Source organism: Pseudochaenichthys georgianus, chromosome 19 (genome assembly GCF_902827115.2).
Source record: "Pseudochaenichthys georgianus chromosome 19, fPseGeo1.2, whole genome shotgun sequence".
NCBI lineage: Eukaryota > Metazoa > Chordata > Actinopteri > Perciformes > Channichthyidae > Pseudochaenichthys > Pseudochaenichthys georgianus.
In genome coordinates this window covers 14,203,777-14,221,109 of record NC_047521.1, presented here as the reverse complement: position 1 = coordinate 14,221,109, position 17,333 = coordinate 14,203,777, and the positions used below count along the sequence as shown (strand labels likewise).

At 47.9% G+C, this 17,333-nt stretch overlaps 2 protein-coding genes across 7 annotated transcripts in view; both read right to left on the bottom strand.

The window, feature by feature from the left end:
- Positions 1-4,109, bottom strand: part of usp54b (ubiquitin specific peptidase 54b) — a 63,672-nt gene extending 59,563 nt beyond the window's left edge. For 2 of the 3 annotated variants that reach the window (XR_004554088.2, XM_034106874.1), the window contains exon 1: positions 4,014-4,109. The gene's annotated coding sequence lies outside the window, so the exon portion shown is untranslated. Of the gene's footprint in view, positions 1-3,929 lie in introns of all 3 variants that reach the window. The other variant, XM_034106876.2, reaches the window with a different exon arrangement.
- A 1,577-nt stretch (positions 4,110-5,686) lies between these two features.
- myoz1b (myozenin 1b) overlaps positions 5,687-17,333 on the bottom strand; it is a 17,676-nt gene continuing 6,029 nt past the window's right edge. For 3 of the 4 annotated variants that reach the window (XM_034106914.2, XM_034106913.2, XM_034106916.2), the window contains 4 exons: positions 13,686-13,852; positions 13,512-13,581; positions 13,229-13,415; positions 5,687-6,271 (listed from right to left, as the gene is read on the bottom strand). In XM_034106914.2, coding sequence (XP_033962805.1) covers positions 6,040-6,271; positions 13,229-13,415; positions 13,512-13,581; positions 13,686-13,852 — 656 coding nt within the window. In that variant the 3' untranslated portion in view covers positions 5,687-6,039. The remainder of the gene's footprint in view (positions 6,272-13,228; positions 13,416-13,511; positions 13,582-13,685; positions 13,853-17,333) is intronic. The other variant, XM_034106915.2, reaches the window with a different exon arrangement.

The following is a 17,333-nucleotide window of genomic DNA, read 5'->3' as shown; positions in this document are numbered from 1 at the left end:
GAGGCAATAAACCTCTAGTGAGCGGCCCAGCCCTTCATATATTTTACTGTATGTGGCCCTCTGTGAAAAAAGTTTGGACACCCCTGGTCTACAGCAATACAATAATACAAAAATTATAACTAAGACTAAAACTTGGTCTAATATGTTCTGCATTTTACAACCCTATACAGTATGTATTCCTTTTGGCTGAGAGTAGGGATTATGAAATTTAAAAAAATGGCAGATGTAAATAAAATGCTGTGAATGACGCTGTGTTATAATGTGAGTGTCCTGCTCCTCTGTGTGTGGCGTTACTGACGGAGACATCTGTGTCATGCAAGCTCAACACAGAGCTGATATTCTCCCTGAGGACAATCGCACATCCCTCACACCTTCTCCCTCCCACTTGAGCAAATAGAAAAGGCGAGAAGTTTATTTATACATCCCCGTAAAAGACAAAGGTTTGGATTTTTCCTTCACCAAACATGTGCTCTCTGTTTCCTTCCCCTTTGGCTACACTTACCCTTTCTTACTCACCCTCCCATTCACTTTTGTCTCTCACTTTCTTTAACTGACCTCTATTTTCCATTCTCATTCACTCTCTATACTTCTTTCCCCATTCATCTGTCTTTCATTCCCAAAAAAACTATACACACACACACACACACACACACACACACACACACACACACACACACCATGTATACATCACTTCAGGGGACATTGACATTGACTTACATGCATTTCCTGGAGGCTTATCCTAACCTTAACCATAACCAACACATGCCTAACCCTTAACCTTAACCTTAACCTTACCCTAACCCTAACCCTAAACCTAACCAAGTCTTCACCCTAAAATTAATGATTCCCCTCATGGGGACCTCCATTTTGTCCCCATAAGGGAGGTGAGTCCCCACACGTGACTATGTAAACAGATTTAGGTCCCCACAAGTATAGTAATGCTAGGCCACACATACACACACACACACACTAGTTTCCCTGTAACTGGGTTATGTGTAACTTCAAATAGCCATAGTTGACAATGTGGAGAGCCCAGATATTGTGTGTGTGTGTGTGTGTGTGTGTGTGTGTGTGTGTGTGTGTGTGTGTGTGTGTGTGTGTGTGTGTGTGTGTGTGTGTGTGTGTGTGTGTGTGTGTGTGTGTGTGTGTGTGTGTGTGTGTGTGTGTGTGTGTGTGTGTGTGTGTGTGTGTGTGTGTGTGTGTGTCAGTAGGCACACGTGCAGCTGCATGTGGGAGCATATTAGCGAGGCACAGATCCTTTTTTTTGCGAGCGTCAAGGTCATTTCCCCGCTCTGTAACATTAAAGTGCAAATGTGAAAACCTGCGTTTAACTCATGCACATGCACGTGCACGTGCATGACACACACACGCTTTAACCTAGATGCAACCCATTATCACCGTGGCATACGTGCACACCCAATCCTATTAGTAGCTAATATGAAGAGGGGTGAATATTTGCTTAATATTTAGGCTGTTGCGTAACCATCCTTGTTTACGACACATGTTGAGACTCATGTGGGGGTTTTTACAGTTTAAGGAGGAGAGACATTGAAAGGCAAGGAGAGGAAAACAAATGAAAGAAAGGGAGAAACAGGAAAGGAGAGGTCGGAAGAGGAAGTAGGGAGATAAAAGAATGGAGAAGAAGAGAAATTAGGGAAGTTGGAAAGGGAATTAAGAGGAAAGGAACGGGAGAGAAGAGAACAGGTGGGTGGTAGAAGGGGAGGAAAGGAATAAGTGGGACATTAGATTGATTAACCAACGACAAGAGGACCGGCTGTGAGAAAAAGAGAGGAAGAGCTCTCCAGTGCACGGTAAAGGTCAAAGGAGAAATACGAGCGTGCACTCCTCCTTTTTCATCCTCTACCACCACTTCATCTGCTCTTCCTTGTTCCTCAAACCTCTTACAATGCCATACATGTGGGCCCAATGAAATGTCAACAATAGATGAATTCAAACGTCTAGAAAGAAAAGACTCTGGGGATTGAAACCAATTAAGTGAATTAAATAGATGTACTAGACACAATTGATTCACAGCATGATGCCTGCAAACATGTGCAATAAGTCAATGAGATCGTGAGATTGATTGCTTATCACAGATCAACACAGATACACAAGAAGTAATCTTAAAGGATAAGCAATCACATAGTCAGAAAACTGATGAATAAACAGCCTAAAAATAGACAGGAAGTCAAATCCCGAGCACAGATCTTCCTCCTCAGCTCTGAGGATGTTCCTATCAAGTGTCAAGCTGTCCTCCAGAGCGACATACATCATCACATATGATTGGTTTGAGTATTTCAATAATGCCAGTGGAAACCCCCCCTAGGAGAATTGCTGTCAAAAGTCACGCTTTACTGGCACTGTGGTTACCTCAGGACAAACAATTGTATAAAAGGTAAAGTGGGGTTCCCTCAGGACATCCCCACTTATACAAGATATAAGACACTAATACAAGCTACAATGAAAGTTTATACAATATGGAAACAGAACAATATATAAAAGGCATAGTTAAATATAGTGCAAATATGGGCCATGAGCCAGTGATTTTCAGATCAAAAAGGGTGAGTGGGGTATTGCAACATTTGGAGGCAGCAGATAAGCACACACACACACACACACACACACACACACACACACACACACACACACACACACACACACACACACACACACACACACACATTATATAATGGAAACAACAACAAAAGTACACAGAGCAAAACTCAATCTCCAAAAACTGAAATTGATGATAAATCCACCTGAAATGCCAAGGCGACATTTCAGCTGAGTTTAAAGGGGGACGCTGTGTGTGTTTTCATGCTGTGGCCAAATAGACCTTTCCAGCCTCCTTTTTCTCCCATGTGAAGATAAAATGCTTCACTATGGCAACTAGGGCTTCCCCCTCTGGGTCAATGAGTTGTCTAGCTAACTGGTTGCTTTAGTCGACTACATTTATTCATTTTTTGGGGCATTCTTCATACTGACTTCCTATATGTGCACATCTCCGAATCAACAATATGTATAGTGGTGCTTGAGTATTTATTGGAGAAACTTGGTTTAGGAGCAACCAAATTGTATACATTATAGTTGACTCAAGGACAGCCCTGTAGTCTCTGAAAGATTAGGATTTTAGGGTTATGATTTAAGGGTTGTTTGGTTTAAGTATAGTAGTAAAGGATAGGATAAGCCTTTAACTAAATCACTGAAAGTCAATCCAATATCCTCACAAGTATCCAAAACAAAAAAGCAGATACTCCCACTCAATGATGGGGTGCCCTATGTTCCCTCTTTTTGGATAAGTATTCACGTGCGTGAGTGCTCTATCACCATCGCTAATGTGACGCCACAATGGAGTGCCGGTGATGCGGGCCCGGTGAGGGGCCAAAGTCATCAATCAGGCGGATCGAACCGCAACGATAAATCAATAGCGGCAACCCCGGGAGCGATGACAGTGGCGCGTGAATCCGCCTCGGTCTCTCTCGCGGCCATCCATCAACAAGTCCACAGTTCACCAAGTAGGCTACAGGGCATCAGCCACGCGCACAGAGGCGGCATGTTAGCGGTTGTACGGGAGGGTAACATTAACACATGTCAGTGTGTGGGAAACGAACCGGGACTGTGGCGACAGGGTGAAGTTAAAGGGGAAGGGCTGCGTGTGTCCGTTAAAGTGGCAAGCGGCGTGCAGCACGAGGGGGGGTTGCTGCGTAGAGGAGAATTACCGACCCGAGACCACCTGACACAATAAAAACCTACAAGTGACAATAGAAAGGTGGAGGAAAACCTAATACAGGGAGACAACGCTGCAAGTGCTGCTGCTGATGGGAGGAATCACACCGGAGAAGAAGGTGACAGCCACACTGTGAGACTGTCACATCTGTTGAGGATAACAACTGGCTGACACCCCCCCAGAACCTCACTCACACACCTACCGATGGTGTCCGGTCACACGCGCGTCCCCCTGTCCTCTATCAGTGATGTAGTCCATTCAATGCGAGTGTTTTCTTTTTACTCACCCCGTGTGCTGTCGCTGCCAGTCTACGTCCGCTCCCCTGTCCTACGGTGTGATTTAACGCGAGAGAGGGCGAGCCGTGGGCGCGTGCAGCCCCCACCAGCGCCATCCATCGCTGCGGTCGCGGCACGCCGCTCTCGCGATACCGTGCCATCTTCATAAGAGTGTGTGTGGTGTGACGTAGCAGTTTTACCAGAGTCCCGTTGGCTCACTCAGCCCGATGCCGCCGTCTCCTGGGCGAGAGGCGAAAAGAGCAGTAGGATGATGTCATCCCGTATTTGATTTTATTTATTTATTTTTGATAGGGACAATCAGTGGCAGTTCTAGACTAATTATACCTGGGTGGGAGGAGTTATTTTATTGAGGGGGGACAAAGAAACAAAGAGAGTCATCAAGTTTTCAACAATTTTAGTATCAACTCATTCCATCACTTACTGTACGGAGGCTCAGTCACTGGTACATTTTCATTTACAAAGCCATGTTGGATAAACTACCATCTTATATCATCATCTTATACCATCTCCCTGATCTCACGGCGAATTGAAAGTAGTTGCCTGAGATCGCATGCTGTGGTTTTATTAAATGTGCCAAGTGCTAGGACTGTCTTGGGAAGAAAGCTTTTAGATGTGCAGCTCCACTAACTTGGAACAGTCTGCAAAAAGAATGGAAAATTACCAATCTGGTACCACTACATGTTTTTAAAGCTTGGTTGGATGCTACAAAATCAGATGCTGTTGGTACCTGTACATGTGGATAGATATGTAAATTGTAATCCCTGTAATTTTTGCCTTTTGTTGTTCTGTTGATTATGTCTTCATGTGGAACCTACTGCTAAAGGTATTGAATTGAATTCCCTATACTGTACAACAACAACAACAACAACAACAACAACAACAACAAATACCTTAAGTGATGTTTGTTTTAGTAATATTTGTGTCAGTGACTTGGTTACATTTTCATTCAATACAATTTTTAAATCTGGTTATTGTTTTCTCAACATCAAGTTACATTACATTACATTGCATTTAGCTGACGCTTTTATCCAAAGCGACTTACAATACATTACAGTCTTTGCTGCAAACATATCACCAATGGTGTCATCATGACATTTTCTTTGGAGAGGGGCCGCAGGTGGGGTCCACATTCAGTGTTACAGGAGCATTAACCCCATTTGTTTGGTTCTCTCACACACCTCCACAGTCAGATGTAACCTGCTGTCAGAAACATGGAGAACACCTGTTTACTTCCTTTCATTGGAGATCTTCCAGCACAAGTTTACTGTCACACTACTTTTCACAGAGAAGGTCATCTTATAGGCATTTACAGAAATAGAAACCTTTTGGGGAAATCCCCTTATTTGTTTTCTTGGTAAAAGTTGGATGAGAATTTTTCTATTTTAGACATTTTGTATATTCTTTATGTGGGTTAAAAAACCCACATAAAGAAAGGTTTTTAGATTTTTCCTGGCTCTTGCTTACTTACTTTGGGACCTAAGCCTCTACTTTATTCATTTATTGTAGACCTTTGACAATGAGTAAAACAAAGAATTCAGATCAGATTTATTTTCCAAAATGATGTTGTAAAGTTCTTTGTTTTTTTTTTAATAATCAGGACTTTTGAGTAACACTTCAACAAGTCCAGGACTTGCACAGTGTTGAAATGAGAAGCAGACAGACCTTTTGTAAAGGGGACTTTATTGCCTAAATACATTGTTTTAAGAGTGCAGAGTACTCATCTGTACCTATTCACACAGGTCTTACATCGGTTCACAGCATGCTAGATGTGGGTAAGACTCAATCATGGTTGGAGATGATGGGATTAGAAAGCACACATATGGGAGATTCTAAGTCATTTTCCATCAAGTCGTTTTTTAAGTTTTGTTTTTTTTAGTAGTCCTACCAATCATCATGTCGTCAGTCATGTGGTGTCAATTATAAACTGTGCCTAATGTTCTCATTTATTCACTCATGTGAGGGTGTTTTCTTCATGTGTGTGTATGAGTTCCAGTGCATGTATGTGTGCATGCGTGTTCACAGGTCGTCTGTCTCATCGAAGGGGATGATGTCCATGTCCATGTGGAGGTTTGAGTTGTCCTCACTGCAGATCCATCCAATGGGCGTGCGGTTGAATGAGGGCCGTGTGCGCATGTCCCCCTGCTGGCCGGGCAAAGGCTCCATCTCGTCTGTGCCATCATTGAACTGTGGGAGTTCGAAGGTCAACGTCTTGGACACCTTGTCTACGCCGCCAAATGGCAGCGCGGTCCTTGGGAAAGAGAACAAGGAGATACAGGAAGTTAGGGAGCAAGAAGGGAAGACCAGGAAAGATAACACACAACATACAGAACATGTAACGTAATTTGATTACAAATGACGTGAAGTTCTCATTCATAACACTCCGTTCGATGTCTCACTATGGGATGCGCCTCATCGCGGAGCAAACAGAAGCATCAATCTCATTGCGCCAATCCTGATTGGCTGGTGATCTTGACGTCAGCGTCAGGGGAAATCACCCCCTATAAGTAGCTTGCGCCACGACGCATGCGTCATTCAAACACCTCTTCTCGCTTCAGAGCACATCTCACAGTAGCCAGGCAAGCTTCACTGTCCACAGACTGAACCCAAAATACCATTTTGGTCGACGGGCGCTAGCCGGCTACTCCTTCTGCTTCGCAGGAAGACGGTATTACTAACGCCGTTACTACTTGGGAAAAAATCGACCTCGCCCTTCTCTACGAGAAAGTAAGGTAGGTCCGACCTCGCTCCCTCTCTACCGACACCACGGCAGCGAGGAAGTTTTTTCTTTTCTCTTCCCCACAGAGGGGAAAAGGATTAAAAGAGGAGCATACTGCCACACCAGTCAGTATTCTCCGGGATTAAAAGACCCACACCGTCCTCTTTCCCCGGATTAAGGACAAGGTGGTAATACCTTTTTTTCCCGTCCCACCTGTCGAGAGCGGGCCCTCTCCACGCCACGAGGCGACAAAGATGGACGCCCCTCTCCCTCACACCAGAGGAGTCAGGGACTCGGTGGCTCGACTCTGCGGCTGCGGGTTGAAGATCTCAGGCACAGACACACACCAGGTCTGTTCGTCCTGCCTCGAGCTGGAACACGCCCGAGGCGCTATCGACAACCCCGGCTCATGCGGACATTGTGTCCGCTTCACTGTCAAGAGCCTCCGCCGATGGCTAGCGAGACAAGCTAGCCTGTCGGAACAGGACCCCCCCATGTCCATGGACCCGCCGGCCGGCAGTCAAGACACGGGGGCGTCTGCCACAGAGAGCAAACCCCTCTCTGTGTCGGTCTGGGGCTCATTGTCAGCGATGGCCTCAGAACCGGAATCCCGCGGCCTGACAGGCCGGGACCCGGTGACGACAAGACACGCGGGAACCCCAGCTTGGTAAAACCCCAGCTTTACCAAGCTGGGGCTCCCGGTTGGACCTCACCATGGTCTCACCCGCGGAGGATGTCCTCGAGTTGGACTATGAGGAGGGGGAGGAGGGGGACGCCCTGGCGTTCCTCCTGTCCGAGTCGGATGACCAAGAAGAGGACACCTTCATGTCATCGGCCCAGGCTGCAAAGCCTGGAGCGAGGGCTACTCTCCCGGGCGACAGCACACCAGCTTCGCCCGGTCTGAGCATGGACCTGCAGGCCGTGTGCAAACACGGCCTGCAGGTCAGACTCAACGTTCCGTGGCCTGAAATGGCCAAGGAGACCTCCAGGTCCCGCTACGAGGGGAAGCATCTTTCCCAAACAGTGGGCAAAGGGAGGCAACCCCGGTGTTTCCGGAAATGTTGGATGAAGTGTCGGTCTCGTGGAGAGACCGGCCCTTCAGCAACAAGGTCCCAATCCAGGGTGCCTCCTCCCTGGATTGCGATGGAATGGAGAGGCTCGGCCTGCTCCGCATACCGCCCATGGAACCCCTCACCGAGCAGGAACCCCACGCTGCCAGCAAAGGCGGACCGCTTTCAGTCCACAATGACTGAAAAGTCCTATAAAGCTGCAGCGCTGTCCGCCAGGGCCCTGAATCAATCAATCAATCAATGTTTATTTATATAGCCCAATATCACAAATGTTACATTTGTCTCAGTGGTCTTCACAGTGTGTACAGAATATCAGTATGACAATACGACACCCTCTGTCCTTAGACCCTCACATCGTACAAGGAAAAACTTCCGAAGAAAACCCAGTTTAAAGGGAAAAATGGGAGAAACCTCAGGGAGAGCAACAGAGGAGGGATCCCTCTCCCAGGACGGACAGAGGTGCAATAGATGCCGTGTGTAAATCGAAAAGATAATACATTTGCAACATAGGTAGTCCAGATGTTTGGAAATGCATGTGTGTATAATAGGAAGATGAATCCACGAGGATATCCATCCAGGACCGATGATCCAGGACCACAGCCACGACTCGCGATCCAGGGCTCGCGATCCAGGACACAGGACCGCAGGATCATCCATGACTCCGGATCCCAGCGTATATAGACACCAAAAAGAAAGACATTTGGGGAAGCTGGGTTAATCGGAACATGAGAGTACACAGGTATAGACAGAGAGAAGGAAGAAGTAAGATGTCCCCCGACAAACTAAGCCTATATCAGCAAAACTAGGGGCTGAATCTAATCAGCCCTAACTATAAGCTTTATCAAAAAGGAAGGTCTTAAGTGCACTCTTAAAAACGGATAGGGTGTCTGCCGCCCGAACACAAACTGGAAGCTGATTCCACTGATTCCTGAACGTGTCCTCGCTGCTAACCGCCTACCAAGCGGAGCTCTGCGAGGACCTGTTGGGTAGCCCGGGAGCAGCCACTCTGGACGAGATGGCAGCAGTCACGGACATTTGCCTCCGTGTCCAGCGCTGCGCCGTCCAGGCCACGGGCAAAGTCATGGGGATCATGGTGGTGCAGGAAAGAACGAGATGGCTCAACCTCACCAACCTCCCTGACCGAGAAAGGGAAGATATGCTGGATATGCCCATCGTTCCCGAGGGAATTTTCGACTCTGCTCTCGCCTCCATGCAAAGGAGGTGCGAGACGAAGAAGAAGGAGGACGAGGCACTCCACCTCTGCCTCCCTCGAAGGGTCCAGCTGCTGCCCTCGCAGCAGCAGTCCTTCACCCAAGCGAACTCTGCCCGATTCAAAGCACCGGTCAAGCAGAGGTCGCAGCCCACCCCCACAAGGGCAAGTTGGCGGAGAAAATCTCCGGTTCCGGCTTCAGCTCAGGCTCAGCCAACCCAGAATTTCGGCCAGCAGTCGAGGAAGAAGCGAAGCGGCGTGACAGCCCCTCCTTCTCCCCTCCGTGAATGTGTTCCCGCCGCCTCGAGAGATGCCTAAACACCATCCTCAAGTCCGCACAAACACATGTCACATGCTGATTGATTCCTCTGTCATAAAACATTTGCCGCTGACGCATCCAGGCTTCAGGCCGAGGGCACAGCTCAAAACAATGAAAAGAAAATCAATAAAACCAATAAACAGCCAATTCTTCCCCTTTTGAGAGCAGCTACGGCATCTCTCAAAAGGCAGATTATTGCCGGCTGGGGCTTTAAGGGCACCACCGTCACACGCATGCACAGTGCCGGCTGGAGCTGTGAAGGCACCACCGTCACGCGCATGCGCTGTGCCGGCTGGAGCCGTAAGCGTGACATGTCAGCTGGCTCTAAGGAGCATACAGCAGGAGATACTCACGACATCTGCCTGGGCTTCTCAAAACAGTTATACTTTATCTGTTTTCCCAAGCCCAGAGAGAGAACTACTGTCCAGAGGTGCACCACTCTATGCAGACTGGACTCCACATCCAAGGATCGTGAGTCCGCTGTGGGTGTGTTACGGCCCGTCCACACAGCGGCGTGCGTTGACGCCTCGGCAGAGGCGTCAGCCAATCGAATCATATGCCAGTACAAGCTCTAGCCAATCAAACCGCTGCTTGTGTGTCAGGGGCGGGAGATTCATGTGATTGGTTGTTGGTCGAGTTTCAGACACGCCCGCCGGCAAGCGTCAGCCGCTGTGTGGACGGGCCGTTACGGCAGAGCCGCGTTAACGGAGCGTCCACACTACAGCTTCAAAAATAGCTTGGAGCTGGGCGTGTCTGGAGCTTGGGGATTTTATTCAAGCAACACGGCCAACAACCAATCACATGAATCTCCCGCCCCCGACATAAAAAGCAAAAAACCCCGGGGATTTTATGCGAGCAATATATATATAAACTCCCCAAACAGGCGAAAACCTACCAGTTTCACCCACTGTCTCTGCCACCTCCCTCCATGCCTGGTTCCTCCGGTTTGTATCCCGGTAGGTGAAGAGGGTCTGGTCATACAAAACCGGGTGATTCGCTACGGCGATAGTTAGTTTCTCCTCCGACTTTTTTTGAAATATAGAAATGAACGGCGGGATATCTCTCCCAGCTTAGACGCGGTTTGATTGGCTACGGCTTCAGCTGTCAGATTTTGGGAAATGGGATTTGATTGGCTGGCGCTGGCTACTCCGGCGTCTCAGGCGACAGAAGTTGAACATTGTTCAACTTCTGTCGCCTGAGACGCCTGAGACGCCTCGCTCTGCTACCCACAATTCAGTTCAGCGAAAAAGCGCGGCTACGTGACGTCACCCCATTGAAAGTGAATGGGCAGATTGGAGCAGATTGGAGCTTTCGACGCTGTAGTGTAGACGGGCCGTAAGTCTGTTCGCATAAAGAAAAAATGCTCAATGACAGCTGTTCTCTTTAATGCACGATTTAAACGCACTGTTAGGCGGGGACGCACTCGTACACGATTGACCTCCGGCTCCTCTGTACGCGTTCCCACCCCTGGCTCTGTTACCCCCAACTCTGGCCAGAGTGAAGGAGCAACGCCACACACTTACTCTGATGTTTCCGCCCTAGCCCGCAACATACGGGCTGGCGGAGATATATCAGCTGTTGTGCGGGCACGCCGGGCAGCCATGGCAGCCCCCACCACGCAGGGACAGATTGTCTCAAGCGGGGGGGGGGGGGGGGGGGGGGGCGGGGGGCGATCCTTCACCCACGTCCAGAGCGCGGGGCACTATGTGCCTGACCCGTGAGTGGTACAATCTGAATACAGTGGGACTCCCTCAGAAGGTGATAAACACTATTCAGAGTGCGAGAGCTTCCTCCACCAGGTCTCTTTACGACTGTAAGTGGAGGGTGTTTGAGGAGTGGTGCCTTCAAGAAGGACACATCTCTTTTCAATGTCCTGTCGGGGTGATTTTATCATTTCTACAGGACTTAATCGATAAACACAGAGCTTTCTCCACGATCAAGGTGTACCTGGCTGCTATTGCTGCATGCCATGTGGGCTTTGAGGGTAAGACGGCTAGCCAACATCAATCAATCAATCAATCAATGTTTATTTATATAGCCCAATATCACAAATGTTACATTTGTCTCAGTGGTCTTCACAGTGTGTACAGAATATCAGTATGACAATACGACACCCTCTGTCCTTAGACCCTCACATCGTACAAGGAAAAACATCCTTTGGTTTGCCGTTTTATGAAGGGAGCTCGCAGGCTCCTCCCTGTTTCCAGGTCGCTGGTGCCCTTATGGGACCTGGCAGTGGTTTTAAATGGGCTCAGAATGACCCCATTTGAACCCCTGGAAGGAGCTGACATGAAACATCTGTCACTCAAGACAGTGCTGTTACTGGCCCTGGCATCCGCTAAACGGGTCAGCGATATCCATGCACTGTCTGTACATCCCTCATGCACTCAGTTCGCCCCAGGGCAAACGAGAGTGTTGTTGAAGCCCAACCCTGCCTTTACACCAAAGGTGGTTGGTTCGTGTACCCCAATTGACATTGAGGCATTTCCTCCGCAGCTGGTTTCCTCCGGGGAGCAGCAGCAGGATCTGTTGTGTCCAGTCCGGGCTTTACACACATATATGGTCAGATCAAAAGAGATTCGTCTTAATGACCAACTCTTCGTGTCCTGGGCTAACCCTCACAAGGGCAAGCCTGTTACTAAGCAACGGCTCTCCCACTGGATTGTGGAGGCAATTGCTTTGGCCTATACGAGTCAGAATTTGCAAGCACCTTCGGGTCTGCGGGCTCACTCGACTCGGGGCCTGGCTACATCCTGGGCTTTGTTCAAGGGTGTTTCCATCCAAGACATCTGTGCAGCGGCGAGCTGGTCCTCGCCGCTCACTTTTGTCCGCTTTTACAGGCTAGACGTCTCCGCTCCAAGCGTGGCCCGAGCAGTGCTGGGCACCTTGTTGAGTCGGGACTCTACCTGTTAAATTCTGGTTGATCGGTGATTTTCGAGATAAGCTCGTCTGGCAATACGGGAGCTACAATATCTCATAGTGAGACATCGAACGGAGTGTTATGAATGAAGAGTAACATGAAGTGAGATGTCTCACCAGACGGCCCTCCTTGCTATGGTGAAGCGAGAAGAGGTGCTTATTTTGAATGACGCATGCGTTGTGGCGCAAGCTACTTATAGGGGGTGATTTCCCCTGACGCTGACGTCAAGATCACCAGCCAATCAAGATTGGCGCAATGAGATTGATGCTTCTGTTTGCTCCGCGATGAGGCGCATCCCATAGTGAGACATCTCACTTCATGTTACTCTGAAAGCTGGGGTTACGTAAGTAACCTATAGTTTCAATGTTACACATTGTTTGCAGGTTGCAGGGATGATCTACTTAACCAACTATGTGTCATGAGAACAATGGAATTTCAATTTCAATTCAAAGAAAATGTATCTTCTCTGTTGCGCGTTTAAACACAAAGTTACTGAAGTGAAATTACTCAAAACATTACAAGAGGCGGAAAGCATTGCCGTAATGGTATTCATTTAGCTTTTTATTAGTTTAAAAACCGTTTGTAAAACATACAAATATATCCCTAAGGTTCCAAGATTGATCTTAAGTAAAGGATGGTTTGAAACTAAAATAATGTTTGTTGGGTACGTCTGTGATTTTTTTACATTGACAGGAAACTTATTTGTGATACACCAAAAACAAGCCTAATACAGGAGAAAATATGTTTCCTTTGAAATGTTATTTACAATTCAGTTTTGTTGTGTGGGAAAGTATTTGTAGGAGACCAGGCTGACTGACACATTTTATATACTGTATAGCCAATTTTTTTTTTACTTATAGGCTAACGCAAAACAACTATGGACAAATTAAATCAAGTCAGTTAAATTCAATGGTATCATCATTTTACTTTGTGTTGCATACAAGGAAATGTGATGTTTGTTTGTGTTTACCTGTTGAAGCTTTTGTACATTGGCAGGTCAAGGTGCTCTTGGATGGGTCCCGGCATGCAAGACCTCATGGTGGCTCTCAGCTCCTCGTTGCCCCTCATGGCCCGTTCCCATGGCGATACGTAGATGGGTACATACTGCTTCCTTCTCTTCTCCTTCTCTGCTTTCTCATCCAATACCTCTTCTACGACTGAAAACATGCAGGAGGGGAGAAGCAGGGAGATTTAATGCAAAATCTTAACAGAAAGAAACACTGAAAAAAACGTATAATAATCTTTGACCCCACCTTCTTCCTTTGTTACATCAGGCTTTGGTGGGACAGGAGGGGGGCACATCAACATGTTCTCGAGATTCTGCTGGAAGACAAAAAAAAGGAAAATCATTATTCTGCTCCGTAAAGATCTATACACACAAACTAGTGTTCACAAACACAACCTCCCATTCTATTATTCATTCTTACCTTGTTCATGGTGGTCACGATGAACTTCTCGACTCTTTGCTGTCTCATCCTGAACATCTTGGAGCCCTTGTTTGTGTTCAAAGAGAGCTCCTCCAGCATGGTGTCCTTGGGCGTCTTGATCTTGGTGCCCAGGTCAAACTCAGCAGCCTCGGAGTCTGACTCGTCATCTGACAGGAAGAGGAAGAGGATGTAAGGAAGGGACTAAATATTGCAGGTGGTGTATGTAGAGAAAAGGTAGGGAAGATCTTTATTGAATTATATTGCATTACTGCGCCAACAAGGTGATTTTATTTTCATTCAATGTTCTGTTGATCTGTCCAATCAGTTCAAAATGAAAAATCGTGTTTTAATAAAACAAATGTTATAACTTTTGTGATGACTTTTAATAAATACATACAAATATTATTATTTTGGGAAATATCCTTATTTGTTTTCCAGCAACTCTTCTAGAAAAGTATATGACGCTACAGCCAGCATTTCTTAAATTAGCTTAGCAAAAAGACTGGAAAAAGGGAGAAACACTGAGCCTGGCTCTGACTTGTAATTGCACTGTTGAGGAACCTGCAATCTAAGTTTTTCATACATTATATAATTACGCCATATGTGTATAAGTTATGACAATAAACCTTTGAATCTTGAATCCAAATGTAAGGAAATATGCTAACATACAGCACATGTTAACAAATGAACACCTTATACAGTATCTTGTGTACAACAACAGTAAAGTGTAAAATAGTTGTGAAAGTTTAAGCAAAGTAAACCTTTTTTGGCTGTATTCCGAGTGAAACGCAAGCCATACATCTTCGTACTGCAACGTATTCCCTTGTGAATGTTTGAGCAGTGTTTAGTTATAACAGGATTTACATAAAGTGCATGTTATTGGGCCATTTCAAAGTGGACGGGCCTTAAATGTAGACTTTTCACATTGGCTTGACTTCATAGGGAGAGACGTCTCTAAACCAGGGGATCATTTATTTGTACTACCCTGTGTGAACATTAAATGTAATGCTTTAACTCATAAGGTCCTATATGTGCTATGGGCTTCAAGAATGCAGAAGATCAGTGGAACATCTGGGTCATTTTATTCTCGAAGTTCAGACATGTTTGGCTTAATGGGGGAATGGGGTCCCATCTCCAACATTGTATCAAGTTATCTTTATACATCATCTCTTATGTCATATCTTGTTTTACACCAGAAAAGCATATGCTGTTAAATAAGTTTAAGATATGAACAGTAAAGGCGTAAATTATTAATTCAATCCTCTGCAAATATGAGAGCAGTATTGATTTTCTTCTCAATACTGCTTGGGAAAGAAACCCAAGAGTACCAGTTTTGGGTATTTTTTTGTTTTGTTAATAAAGTCTTGGTGGAGGTAAAACACTTTCTGAAAAGTGCTCTCTCTTATAAGCCAAAACCATTTGGAAAATTAAACTGTGGGTTTATCTTGCACTGTATATCTTAACCTCTCTGAAGAACCAGCACCTTACCGTGGTAGAGAGGTTTGTGTGCCCTGATGAACCTGGGGGCTGTGTTGTCTGGAACCTTGTGTTCCTGGTAGGGTCTCCCATGGCAAATTGGTCTCAGGCAAGGGGCCAGACTAAGATTGGTTCAAAAGACCTCATGAAAGAAAAACCAAGAAGTGAGGATACCCGGCCCGGAGGAAGCCCGGGGTCCCTTTCTGGAGCCAGGCCCAGAAGGAGGACTCGTCGACGAGCGTCTGGTGGCCGGGCTTGCCACGGAGCCCGGCCGGGCCCAGCCCGAAAAGGCAACGTGGGCAACACCTCCGCTTCTCCCTCCCGCGGGCCCACCACCTACGGGAAACAACGATGGGGTCGGGTGCGCTGCCAGAAGGGTGGAAGTGAAAGCGGAGGGTCTCGACGGACCAGACCCAGGCGGCAGAAGCTGGCTTTGGGGACGTGGAACGTCACCTCTCTGGGGGGGAAGGAGCCGGAGCTTGTGCGGGAGGTGGAGCGGTACCAGTTGGATCTGGTTGGGCTCACCTCTACGCACAGCGTCGGCTCTGGAACCTTACTTCTGGATAGGGGTTGGACTCTATTCTTCTCCGGAGTTGCTCAAGGTGTGAGGCGCCGGGCGGGTGTGGGGAAACTCACAAGTCCCCGGTTAGGTGCTTCGTTGTTGGAGTTTACCCCAGTGGACGAGAGGGTCGCCTCCCTACGCCTGCGGGTTATGGGGGGGAAAACTCTGACTGTTGTGTGTGCTTATGCACCCAACAGCAGTTCAGAGTATACGGCCTTCTTGGAGACCCTGGAAAGAGTCCTGTATGGGGCTCCTGAAGGGGACTCTTTAATCTTGCTGGGAGACTTCAACGCACATGTGGGCAATGATGGAGACACTTGGAGGGGCGTGATTGGGAGGAACGGCCCCCCTGATCTGAACCGGAGTGGTGGTTTGTTACTGGACTTCTGTGCTAGTCATGGATTGGCCATAACAAACACCATGTTCGAACATAAGGATGCTCATAAGTGTACGTGGTACCAGAGCACCCTAGGCAGAAGGTCCATGATCGATTTCGTTATCGTATCATCGGACCTGAGGCCGTATGTTTTGGACACTCGGGTAAAGAGAGGGGCGGAGTTGTCAACTGATCACCATCTGGTGGTGAGTTGGGTCGAGTGGCGGGGGAAGCCTCTGGATAGACCTGGTCAGCCCAAAGTGTAGTTCGGGTGAACTGGGAACGTCTGGAGGAGGCCCAAGTTCAGGAGGCCTTCAACTCGCACCTCCGGCGGAGCTTTTCGTGCATTCCTGTGGAGGTTGGGGACATTGAACCAGAGTGGTCGGTGTTCAAAGCCTCTATTGCCGAAGCCGCGGCGGGGAGCTGTGGTCTCAAGGTCCTAGGTGCCTCAAGGGGCGGTAACCCTCGAACCTCCTGGTGGACACCGGTGGTCAGGGAAGCCGTCCGACTGAAGAAGGAGGCCTTCGGGGATTTGTTATCCCGGGGGACTCCCGAGGCAGTTGCAAGGTACCGACAGGCCCGAAGGGCAGCAGCCTCATCCGTGGCCGAGGCAAAGCAGCGGGTGTGGGAGAAGTTCGGAGAAGACATGGAGAAGGACTTTCGGGCGGCACCAAAGTTGTTCTGGAAAACTGTCCGACACCTCAGGAGGGGGAAGCAGGGAACCATCCAAGCTGTGTACAGTAAGGATGGGACGTTGTTGACCTCAACTGATGGAGTGTTAGGGCGTTGGAAGGAACACTTTGAGGAACTCCTGAACCCGACAACTCCGCCCTTTATGTTAGAGGCAGAGCTGGAGTATGACGGGGGATCAACACCAATCTCCCGGGGGGAGGTCACTGAGGTCGTCAAACAACTCCACAGTGGCAAAGCCCCGGGGGTGGATGAGATCCGCCCGGAAATGCTGAAGGCTCTGGGTGTTGAGGGACTGTCATGGTTGACACGTCTCATCAACATTGCGTGGAAGTCGGAAACGGTACCGAAGGAGTGGCAGACCGGGGTGGTGGTTCCCCTTTTTAAAAAGGGGGATCAGAGGGTGTGTGCCAATTACAGAGGCATCACACTACTCAGCCTCCCCGGGAAAGTTTACTCCAAGGTACTCGAAAGGAGGGTCAGGCCGATTGTCGAACCTCAGATTGAGGAGGAACAATGCGGATTCCGTCCTGGTCGTGGAACG